The 12626-nt window shown below is 41.1% G+C and overlaps 1 protein-coding gene across 1 annotated transcript in view; it reads right to left on the bottom strand.

Moving 5' to 3' along the window:
* Positions 1-2247: 2247 nt before the first annotated feature.
* si (sucrase-isomaltase) overlaps positions 2248-12626 on the bottom strand; it is a 69114-nt gene continuing 58735 nt past the window's right edge. Inside the window, exons 43-47 of the mRNA XM_071534549.1 lie at positions 11903-12027; positions 11318-11406; positions 9433-9482; positions 7347-7517; positions 2248-2325 (exon numbers count right to left, since the gene is read on the bottom strand). Coding sequence (XP_071390650.1) covers positions 2248-2325; positions 7347-7517; positions 9433-9482; positions 11318-11406; positions 11903-12027 — 513 coding nt within the window. The remainder of the gene's footprint in view (positions 2326-7346; positions 7518-9432; positions 9483-11317; positions 11407-11902; positions 12028-12626) is intronic.

Raw genomic sequence — 12626 nt, 5'->3', positions numbered from 1 at the left:
GACACACACACACACACACACACACACACACAGAAGCACACAGGGACACACACACACACACCATTCAGCAGAAGCCCCCCTGTACGTTCTTCCCTACAGACTGGCGATTACAGTGGAAATCAATTTGAGGTCCCCATGGCTAAATTGATATCATTATGTTTACTGCAGGCTGAATAATGGATGACTGTATCATTATATGGGAGGGTAATGAGACGAAACAAAGCACAGGTAGACGGCTCGCCGCAGGTGAGAGCAATAATTAGCGCCTAGTTCCTGGCACACCCACACATACACTTGAATTCACACAACAAACACACACACACAGATACACATAAAACACACACATACTTGTACAGACAGATGCATGCATACAACTGTGGGCTGACACAGATAAACCCACTCGCATGCACACACATACTGATACCGTGCATGCCACGCCTAAAAACTTGGGCTGCACTTAATAATTCCACTTTATTAATCACAACTCTGTTGGTGACTGTTGTGCTTCAGGGCATTAATCACAGCAACATGCATTTCTCAAATCAATTATAAAAAGCAGACTTCTTGAGATGTTGCGTGCGTCCCCTACCAAACCGCCTTGTTGCCATAAACGCTGGTCATTAGCTGTGGCTGTCATTTTTATTATAAACACCTGTTGACTGATTATGAGCAGCTGTTGTTTGCCTACCGATGCGTCTATATGGTGGAATAATAGACAGAACAGTTTCATAAAATTTTGTGACATGAGCACTAACTCTGAAATGCAGATTACCTGTTGTGGGCACGAATTAGATGAACATTACGTTCTCCACCACAGATTGGATTATGTGACAAGAGCACAAATTGGACACAACATTTCACCTGTTTGTCACATGAAAACGTGAGCTAACGGTTACGTTTAGGCAAGTAAACAAAAAAAGAGTTAATTTCCACTATGCTGTTTCAGACTACTTCCTATGTCTAGTTGTATCTCCTTCAAGTAATCCCTTCATGGATCCCAACACAATTCTCTCACTTTTTGTGTACAGAGCTCATATTTTAATTTAAGGCATCGTGCTCATTTCACCAAATTTCGGGAGACCAGGCGCTGATAGAATATTATATGAAGGCCATATAATATTCTATAATATAATATTATTCACTATATATCCGGGGGAGGTTGACTGAGCAAGCTTGCTGTTTTCAACAATGCCCCACTGCTTCACTCCACTTCTGTTAAACACATTCACAGCCAGGTGCTGCCCAGTACAACCACATACTTCTATTGTTGGCCACTGAGCAGCTCCACTGCAGCGAGTGCCTTGCTCACAGCCACCAGACAGTCATTGTTCAGGGAGGAGGAAGCATTTCTTATTCACTTATTCAGATTTCTCCAGCTGGTCTGGGATTTGAACCAACAACTTTCTCAAGCATGCATTTCTAACCCCATGATCCCCATTTTAGGGTTCATTTAGGCTTTTAGGGTGAAGTTTACAAGCAGCATAGGGATCAAATGATCAGTTAGAGTACCACTCAGTAGTCAGTATTAGGCCACAGGATGAGCAATAGCATGTAACTTATTAATTGAATACAATATGATATAACTGGTCAATAGTAAAAATGTGTTTCCAACCAGCTAGAAGCCTAACGTGCATTACTAAATTATAACAGATCCATGCAAGCCATCCGGGTACTTACTACAATTTTCTCAATTATTCACTCTCACCACTTGATAGCAGACAATTTGTACAAGTCAAGATAGGGTGCATTTCACCAGGTTTTATCTAGCTTCCTGAGAATTAGGAGTTCTTTACTCCGGGGTACTTAGACACAAAACATTTCCAGTCCAGCGCTACTTATTGCAATTCTTGGAACATCTTGTGCTTGTGCATTTTCTCTGTCTGTACACAAGTTGATGTCATGTTCTTGGTGTTTTAAGTGTGCAGTACTGTAGAAACTAGTTCCTCTTAAGCAGGTTGTGTCACATTTATAGTTAGGCTCATAAGGCTGTCACTAGTAAGTTATGGTTTATTTGAAACTGTAAATGATTAGATCTTTATGTAATTCTTCATATTACGGTTAATATAATTTGCTAACAATGGAAATATGTTTTCAATATACATACTTTTTCATCCATAAAACTGTATACATACAGTTAATCTTAAAAAACACATCAGTTTCTTTACATGATAATTTACACCAGTGGGGTCATCAATTGTTTACCAGTAGAACAGATAATCAAAAACACTGTGCTCTGTTCTGTACTAATTACATGGTAGTGTTCCATGTCATGGTAAAGGGCTGATCCAGGTGAACCGACGCTGGAGTAGCATCTACAATCAGCTCCTATAGAGAGAGAGAGAGAGAGAGAGAGAGAGAGAGAGAGAGAGAGAGAGAGAGAGAGACAGAATCAGACCTGATGATCCTTTGTGAACCTGACATCCTCTACCTAAGAAGAGGGTTTCACTTACACATTCTAAGTAATCATAAGCACATTATAATTACATCATAACTGCATTAGAAGATGTCATAATACACCACAGTGCATCATGAAACCAGCACAAGCAGGTTATGAGGTTATATACCACTGGTACCAATTTGATTACTTTTTGATTACTTTTAACAATTACTATTCGATTGCTAATAACACCCTATAAGCACATTCAAATTTCATCAAAGTGGAATCAGATAATGTCATAATACATTATAATGCATTATGAATTCACTGTGACCAGGTAATGAGGCTTTTATAATGTATTTACCACTAGAATTTATATATTTATTTGGTTTATGACACATGTATGAACAATGGATGATTGAATAAAACATAGTAGGCAAATATTGCTGTATAAAAGCTATAGCTGCAAAGTGCAAACTGCATGTGGACAGGAGAGAGAGAGTCTGTCTTCTCATTGCATTTGGACTAAAATAGTCGTATTTGTTCCAAGCTCAAGGGTTATTCTGTTTTTTAAGACACCTGCCACTTAGGATTAGAGAGAAGGGGGAGAGGCAGGTGCCTCATCACATGGAGCAGCAGAATAGTAATTGAATAACAAAAGGTACAAAGGGAGAGAGAACCAAAGACAATGCCTGAAGATCTGCTTGGAATCTGGTACATGCTGTAAATGAGCCAGTGGGCTCCAGCAAATCTAATGAAAGATAGACTCCTGTGGGAATGGGGTAGCCATTCCACCTGACAGTAATCCACTCAAGTGGTTGAAAGTTAATGTACATTCTTATCCCTGGTATGCTGGTCCCAGTCCAAGTCTTTTCAACAGCTACAGACACTGTTAATGTTAAGAGATCTTCGCTAAACCCTGATAATGTAGACATTTTGATATTTCTGAAGAAAAAAAATCTCCTAGGTTAAGATAGGGATAGAAACAGAAACAGCTTTGTAGACATGTTAAAATTTAATGGCGGATTTGAGCCTGCCTCATTGTTTTGTTAAAGCAATTTATTTCAGCAGTTCTGTCTACTTCTTAAAACAGTTTGATGCCAAGACTGTACAAGATAACTTGTTGGTTCTCAGCCAACTGGGCCTAATGTGTGGAAATGTTCAATATACTGGAAATCGAACACTGTCTAAATTTGGGCATTTATCGGATAGCTGAGTTTGATTATTTTTTATGTCATTATTGCCGTCTATTTATTTTGACAACATTTTTTTTTTTACTGTGTCAAAAAAAAAGTAAAAAAATTAAATTTGATGTTGTATTTCCTGGGAATAAACAAATAATGATGCTCATATTTGGCAACTAATAGCATATTTTGTCAGTTAAATTGATTATTGACTTCATATTGTGATTATATCATATTATGAACCCTATTTGATGTATACGAGTCCTATTCCATGTATGTAATATACAGTATGATTCTCCTGTAAAGTTAAATGAGCCTGGGTTCATATATGTGATCAAACGCTGTAAACTACAGTATCTATAGGCCTAAATAGTGTCAGAATATCTGTAACGTCTCGCCTTGCTCAGGACAAAAGCAGCTCTCACACTTCACTGTATCTAAATGACACGGTGCCAGCTGCTTACTGCTTATTTCAAGTTGTTACCCTCTCAGAGAATACTTAAGGAGATGAATGGATCGTCTAGCGCTGAAACACCACTTATTACCATCCGCACACTGTCTTCCTCCTCCCCTCTCTCTCCCTCCCTCCTGCCCTTCCTCGCTCCCTCTGCCTGTCTTCCATTCTTCATGTTCCTCTCTTTCACCTCTCTCTTCCTCTCTCTCTGTTTTCTGTAATCTATTCTCTACCTCTCTCCCTTCTCCCTTCCCTCCTTCCCAAAGATGGACTCTCTCTCTGTCTTTTCATTATTGTCTACCCTGGCTCTCTCTCTCTCTCTATCTCTCTCTCTCTCTCACACACACACACACACACACACACACACACAATCCCTCTGTCGTTCTGACTTTCTGCCAGGCCTGTGCTCTCTCCCTCTCCTCTTGCATCTCTCTGTCTGTCTTCTCCCACAACAGTATAAATCTAAGGCTTCCGGGCTTTCTCTCCCATGATTATTTATGGCGCCGCTGTAGCTATCGGTTTCATACTCCTGATAAGTGCAGTGAGTACAGTACACAACCCAGACAGGAATATTTCATCACAGGCCAAATGAGGAGAGGGAACGAATGCCATCCTCTCAAACTTGCCCTCCTCTTTCCTCTCCTCTTCCTTTCTCCTCTATCTCACCCTCTCCCCACACCTGTGGTACTCCCTCCTCCATCTCATCCTCCCTTCTCCTCCTCAAAGATATATTTGAGTACCCGAAAATGGCTATAAACATACACTGCCAGTCAAAAGTTTCGACACACGCATTTTTCTTTTTACTATTATTCACATTTTAGAAAACTATGAAATACCACAAACGGAATTATGCAGTGACCAAAAAGTGTTAAACAAATCAAAACTTATAACTTAAAACTTATATTTTACATTCTTTAAAGTAGCCACCCTTTGCCTTGATGGAAAGGCAATGGCTTGGGAAGAAATTCATACAAGGCATCAACTTCACTATTTATATTTGTCTAAGAAACAAATTTCAAGCATTTAAGCATAAGCCTTTAGATCAAAATGGCTTTAAGCTAGTGAAAAACATAATACATTAAATCAGGTGTGTCCAAACTTTTGACTGGTAGTGTATACAAATAGAATGACTTGTATTATTATTATTATTAGTAGTAGTAGTAGTAGTAGTATTAAATCCTCTTTTTCCTTTTGCCCCTCCTAAATCATATCCTTCTCCTTCCAAATCTGTCCTCCTCCTCCTCCTCCTCATCTGTGCTCATTTTATCCTCTTATGCCTATTGTCTGCTTATATTCTATATTCACCTCCACCCCCCCCCCCCCCTTTAAACCCTGTCTTCCTCTTGCACATTATCTACATCCTTCTCCTTTCCAGTTTGTCTGCATGTCCTGCTCTCCTCTTCCACCCCTCCTTGTTTCCATTTATTTTTACCCTCCTGAGATCCTTCTTTGTATTGTTGATTACTATTGTCTACGCAAAGTGACCTAGTGATGAGAGAGACTGTCCTTCAGCCGTGTGACCTATTTCAAAGCCCTGTGTTGGCAAGCCTTCGCCCTACTGAAGTGTCCTTGAGCAAGACAATTGAATCCCTACCAGGTGCAGCTGACCCTTGAAGCTGTAGCTGACCCTTCACCCCGACCTCTCTCGAGTGGGACGAGTGAAGAGAGCATTTCCAATAAAGTCTATAAAGTATCACACACGGACACTTTGGAAAATTTGAAAAAAAAGTTGTTTCCCTCTTTCCTTTGTTGTGGAGAGCATCACACTGACACTGAAAATGGATGGACTTCTGGTATTGCAAGGCGCTCCGGATAAATGTCCACCAATGGAAAAAGCTGTAACATGACATATGGCTTCATAGGTTTCAAAGAACTTAGGTCGGTGAAATCGGATCCTCATGATTTTCCCGTCACATTGTTTTTCACTTCAACACTGGAGCAGGTGATAGAGAGAGGATGAGGAAATGACAATCACTTTAGATAAGCACCTTTTCAGTCTCTGTCCTGAGTCCTCCACCGTGACTTTTACTCATTACAGAACAACAGTGTCAGGCTGAGTGCAGCGTGATTGTAGCTATTAGATAACAAAGCAGGCCACAGCAGGGTTTGGGTTGTGTTTTGATGTAGTGACAGACAGTGTGACTGACAGGTAAATACTCAATCAACTGGAAAACTGGGGTGTGTTTATACAGTGTGTGTGTATAATGATAATATGACAAAAGAGGAGGTGTATGGAGCTGTGTATATATCATGTACAGAGTGATATGCGATGACCCCAAATGTATGCATGTAGTGATTATTATATTTATTTCAAGGTTATCATAGCACAATAGGAGTTGACTTCATATGTGGGTTATAGAGAAATAGGATCACTTGCATAAATACACAAGTTTTGACCTCATCAAAGTGACTAAAGTGACGTGGACCCATCAACATCAAAGTTACCCATCCCGGATAGCAGAAACCTAAGGAGGCCCAACGGTATGTATGAATTATTGGCTTGCCCACGTGTGTCTATGCACACATTTTGCACACAGAGCCTCAAGCATTTGTATACAGAGTTATCAGTGCAGGGAATGCACATTGGTAAAATAAAGGTTTAATGAATAACAATGACAATGATTTGTTTTTAACAATTGCTGTTTGGCCCCCGGAGGTATACATTGGAAATTAAATAATTTATTTTTTGTTGATTTTGTCAAACTGTTAATCTATGGCTTCAAAGCTGCAGTATGCAAGTTGTTTTCACAAAAATAAAAATAAATAAATAGGATGCATTATTATCAGTCTGTGTCTGCCTCTGTCTGAGAGCTGGGTTGTTGAGTCTAGCGGCCACAGTGCACTAAAGTCATAGCAACAACAACAATGAAAGCAGTAAGAAGAGAAAGTAGAGCAGAGCTAAGTGTGTGCCAGACAAGGCCTGTTTTAAAAACACAGGTGAACATCAGCTTCGCTTTCCACACTGGTGCCATCTGAAGGAGACAAAGGGGCTGAGAAGTGGCAGCGCCGGCTTGTATCCTGCCAGACAGGTGGGATGCTATTTTTGTCTATGTAGCAAGCTAGCGGTGCTAGATCATCCGACTGAGCTCGTCAGACAGCTCATCATGATGAGTGACAAGTGTCGGGGCGTGAACTTGCCCAACTGAGGGTGGAGGAGGGCAGGACTTGCAGCCTCAGGGCAATAAAGTCACAGATTTAAGCTCTAAATGATTTAAATTCACTACTAAGGGAAACAAAATTATATAATTATATGATATAGGCTATATGTGACAAGACATTTGGATTAAATTCAGGAAAAAGTAAATGGTGAGCATTCCAACACTATTCTGACCTCAGTGGTGATGTTGTGCTGCGGGGTCAGTGGGTGGGACGTCCCAGCCGCGTCCCTCAGGATCACCTCCTGGATCTGGACACTGCCTGCCCCCCACACCTTCACCACGCCCAGGGTGAGCCGGTCAGCAGGAGCCAGGCCGTTGTGGAGGACATGACTGGACAACTGGTTCTGGAGGAGAAAGCGCGGGAGAGAGGAAGGTGCGAGGATGGAGGGAGAGGAGGATGAAGCGAAGCAATAGGAGAAGGAGACAGAGTGAGGGAGAAGGTGGAGGGTAGAGGAGGGAGAGAGGGTAGGTAGAAAGAGGATGAAAACTATGGAAAAACAATATCAATTTACTTGCTGCATATCAAGCGGTTTCTACTAAAAATATGATGTATCCCATATCATGCATTCATTTTATGTTTTTACATTGGTTCTGGGCAGTTCTGATTCATCTGATAGGCAGCATCGGTCATCACATTTCAACTTATTATGTTGTCTGTACATTTTGCTGAAAATGTGCTTTAGTAACCCGAGCCATGGAGTCCCGTCCCCCATTACATTTGCTTTAATTCTGTGCTTCATCTCTTCGCTGAGTGAGATTTAACGTTTGAGTATCTTTCTCCATATCATTAGTTTTATACCCAGCTTAATTTTTTCTTTATAACTCGCTTTTAGTAGATAATCTTCTGTAGGAAGATTTCAATTGTCTGGATAGCCTTAAGTCTGTGTTTTCATCATATTGCACTTCTTTTTTGAACACACGTGCACAGGCACAGAGAAATACACTCACACAGACACACACACACACACACACACACATCTACACGCACATAGCCATCCAATATGGCATACAATCCGCTAATCTGCCAGGCAGCACTGGCCTCATTGCCCAACTTATCCTCATCTTCTCACATCTGCCTATTCCAGACACACACGCGCACACACACATACACACACACACTCAAAAAACACATTCAAACACCCAAACACACAAACACTCACACTCTCTCACTCCCTCTCTTTCCTCTTGGCTGTCAGACGGTGTGTCTGCTTTATCGCTGTGTGAAATTGCTTTGGAATGAGCCTGATGGTAGGCAGAGGACAGCCGCAGATGTTTGGCTATGGTTGCTGTATGTGTGTATGTCTATGTATGTGTGTGTGTGTGTGGGCATATATGTAAGACTGTGTGTGTGTGTGTGTGTGTGTGTGTGTGTGTCTGGCTAGGAAGCAAGTGGGGCTGGGTTAGTCCCATTAGTAGCAGTGATTAGAGAGTTCCTACTCTGTCTGGTCCAAAGTGTGATCAAACTGTGGCCTGGTAAACGCTGGCTTCTTGCTGGACACAACCTAACTGTAAGACTCGTGCAGCTAAGACACAAACAAACAAACAGTTTATAGCTACACTGGGCTGTTAAAAACAAAAGTCAGTACAAAACCCTGTGAATCTACTGGCCAATACCCATCCAGTCAATGATTATTCTACTTCCTCTGCTTTCTATGTGTAAAATTTTATATGCCAGCGTGAAACAACTCTGATGTTCTAAAATCTCCTCTAGTAGACTGCTAAATTATGCATCAAAAGCAGTGAAGAGAAGATTGTGTGCTCGTAGAAAACAGCTAACAACATTGTGGTTTATGGAAAATCATATTTTAGTTACATGCAGTAGCTAGGTTAATGTGTATTGGACAGTCTAATACTCAGTGTTAAAATCTATAAAATTCTCTTTGTTATAGTCTTTGGAGATTATGGTTATAGTTTAATGAAAATCCATCCACTCTTGAAGATGAAATATAATGGCAGTATCATTAAGTGATTCAACAGTTTCCCCATATGCATGTCATTACCTTGATATTGGTGTCAAAAAAGTGCTTCTAAAGTGAGAAGTTTGTCTCAGCCAAAAGTGATAAAAGGTAAATTCAAACCACAACCTCAGAGTTAAACATAAATTCTGTGCTAATGCTTTCCAACAGTTAGCCTTTGACATCTGCCGACCACAGTCCCGTAGCATGGAGAAGCACGGCATTATTCTGCAATCTCGCTGCATTAATAACAATAATGATGATACAAACAGAGACCTGACATGCAGTTGGCCCTTGAACTCACCGATGCTGCTGTGAAGGAGGTCAGGAGATGTTCTCCCTTCTCATACGTGTCTGAGGAGAGAAGATAACAGAGAGTTGGATATACAGATGGGAGAAATGGAGAGGATGTAGGGAGAGGGAAAAGAGGGGAGAGACAAATGAGATCAGTGAGTAAATAAGTGTATAACTGACAGTATAACTGAGTGAATGACACAGGGTGTAGGAGATAATGAGTGAGTGAATAAAAGAGTGACTGCATGAATGAGTTAATATTCATCTGACCGACTGCATGAATGAGTTAATGATTGACTGACTGAATAGCTACATGAATGAGTGAATGATGGACTCACTGCATGAATGAGTGAATATTTGACTGATTGCAGGAATGAATTAATGAATGACAGACTGACTGAATGACTGCATGAATGAGTGAATGATGGACTCACTGCATGAATGAGTGAATATTTGACTGATTACAGGAATGAATGAATGACAGACTGACTGGATGACTGCATGAACGAGTGAATGACTGACTGGCTGACTGACTGCATGAATGAGTGAATGACTTACTGTTTACATGAATGAGTGAACGATGGATTAACCGGTTACAGAAATGAGTGAATAACTCACTGGTTGACCAACAACATGAAGGAGTGAATGACTGACTGACTACATGAATGAGTAAATAATTTACTGGTTTCATAAATGGGTGAATGATGAACTGACTAGTTGCATAAATGAATTAATAACTGTCTAGCTAAGCTAGCTAATTGAATGAATAATTGAATGAATAATTTACTGGTTGCATGAATGAGTGAATGATGGACTGACCGGTTGCATGAATGAGCAAACAACTGAATGAATGACTGCATGAATAGCTGACTGACTGACAGAGGGATGGGTGAGTGAGTCAGTCAGTAACTGACAGCAGAGTGAACAACTAGCACACCGAATTGAAACTCAAACATGCAGAACAGAAACAGGGCAGAAAACAGAACAGAAAACCAGATGAGGCAGGTAAGGAAAGCACTACAGCGAGAGGCAAGGCAAACAAGAAAGACATTGGGCGGCTATGCTGGAGACAGACAGGGAGACGCAAAAGAGAGGAGCGAGGGAACAGATAAAAGAGGAGTGATGGAGAGCATATCTCCAGGCAGCGACACGGGGAATTACTGTAATAGTTTCTGTCACTCCCCTCCTCTGTCATCCCTCGTTCTCTCTCTATCTCTCCCTCTCTTCTTTGTCCCAACACAAACACTCCTTTCACAGAGTGCATCTTCTCACAGAAGCACTTCAGAGACTGACTCGTGTTTGTGTGTGTGTCTGTGAGTGTGTGTGTGTGTGTGTGAGAAAGACCGAGAAAGAGAGCATTGTAGTTGAATGTGTCTGTCTGATAAAATCAATGAGTGAATTTATATGCCGTATAAATAACTCCAGATGCTAGCTCATATCGGTTAAGGTCATATTGGGGATACGACATTCATGTGGATCTTCATATCCTGATTTACAATAATCCCTCAATAAATGGATAAACAGAAAGTTCTGACTATTACCATGGCAACAGAACTTACACAGACAGCAAAAACCAACAATAGATGTGGTAAGGTGTTTACAACCCCCGTTATCCTGGCTAATACCCATGTACCCAGCCTGACATTTGGATTTCTTATGAGGATATGAGCTTATCCCAGCTGCTATTAATAGGAAATATTGTTTACCTGCACTAACTCTTGAAGGGAATACCTGATTATCCTGAATATTTTCTGTTTGCTGCAATAGTATTTTACGTATTCAACTGAAACAATGTGGTGTGTGTGTGTGTGTGTGTGTGTGTGTGTGTGTGTGTGAGTGTGTGTGAGTGAGTGTGTGTGTGAGTGTATGTGTGTTTATGTGTGTTCCCCACTTACCAATTCCCTCTCCATCGTCCCAGAAGAGAGAACCTTGGGCAGTTCCACTATCGCTCAGGGCTACGATCAATCCTAAAGGATTCCGCCGACTGAGAGAGAGAGAGAGAGAGAGAGAGAAAGAGAGAAAGAGAGAGAGAGAGAGAAAGAGAGAAAGAGAAACAGAGACGAAGGACAGGTGATAACAGATTGCTAAAGGACAATGTCTATTTATACCTGGTTGTGAGAACAAACATATTAACATTCCTGCTGGGGAGATTCACCTGATCTCACCGTCTGCTGTCACCTAGGAACACGGCGCCAAACACTCATCACAACTCTCTCGGTCTCATTCTCTCTCTCTGCCTAACACATACAAACATGCTCGGGCCATTGAAATGGACCTTTGTCATGCCTGGGATATCACCTTGTCCCAGAGACAAACTCACACACACACACACACACACACACACACACACACACACATAAACACAAACCACACAATGCATACTAAACTGTTCTGTGTTCTGTTCATGGCTGAGTTTTCAGCCATGAATGCAGAATCTGCATAATATGTGTGTGTGTGTCTTTGTGTGTGTGTGAGCTTACCTGTAGTGTGTATTGTTCTCTGGTTTCTGCCAGGGTAGGATATGTCCTCCTCTGATATGAAGGTTGATGTGATCCAGAGGCGTTACCATGGTAACCACGTGGCCACGCACACCAACATCTTCGGCCTGAGGAAAACACAATTATATACTATTAAAGTATAAGTGGTGATGGAAATTAATAGCACTAACTATAATGAAACCTGATTATGCCGACAATTTCTCTCTGGAAAAGCAACATAAGTACAGCAGTAAATTGTCAAGAATGCAGTAAAATGTGGGACATCTGCAATGGCTACATCTGTAAATATTTCAGTAATTTATTGCATTGGCTCCCTCTATCAAAGAAGGAATTATTTGTGTACCTTCTCGTTGCCAGTATTTCCCACTTACTTTCTTAGTCTTTTCTCTAACAGCTTGTACCTCTCTGTATGCCGAGGGGAGAAATTTAATGGAGTTAACCACTCCTCTCCACCACCCCACACCCCCTTTAAGCTGCTGTTTGTTGTGTTTTGTTTGGCTTTAAGATGCTGGCTAACAGATGGGGAGTCCCCTAGCTAGAAAGAGACAGAGGGATTGGATGTTTGTTACTGTCGTCGTTGTTTCTGCTGCAGTTGTTGCATTGCAACCTGCGTTGTTGTCAAAGATGTCGTTTGTTAGTGTTGTCAGTTGGTTTCTGTGGTTGTTGTATTTGTACTTTTAGATCTTGTTAGTCTGGCTGTTTTGTA

Source organism: Centroberyx affinis, unplaced genomic scaffold (assembly GCF_046629955.1).
Source record: "Centroberyx affinis isolate AG114_WGS23_722 - 3 ecotype Tasmania unplaced genomic scaffold, CSIRO-AGI_Caff_v1 ptg002577l_1, whole genome shotgun sequence".
Lineage (NCBI taxonomy): Eukaryota > Metazoa > Chordata > Actinopteri > Beryciformes > Berycidae > Centroberyx > Centroberyx affinis.
This window is presented reverse-complemented; position numbering and strand designations above follow the sequence as displayed.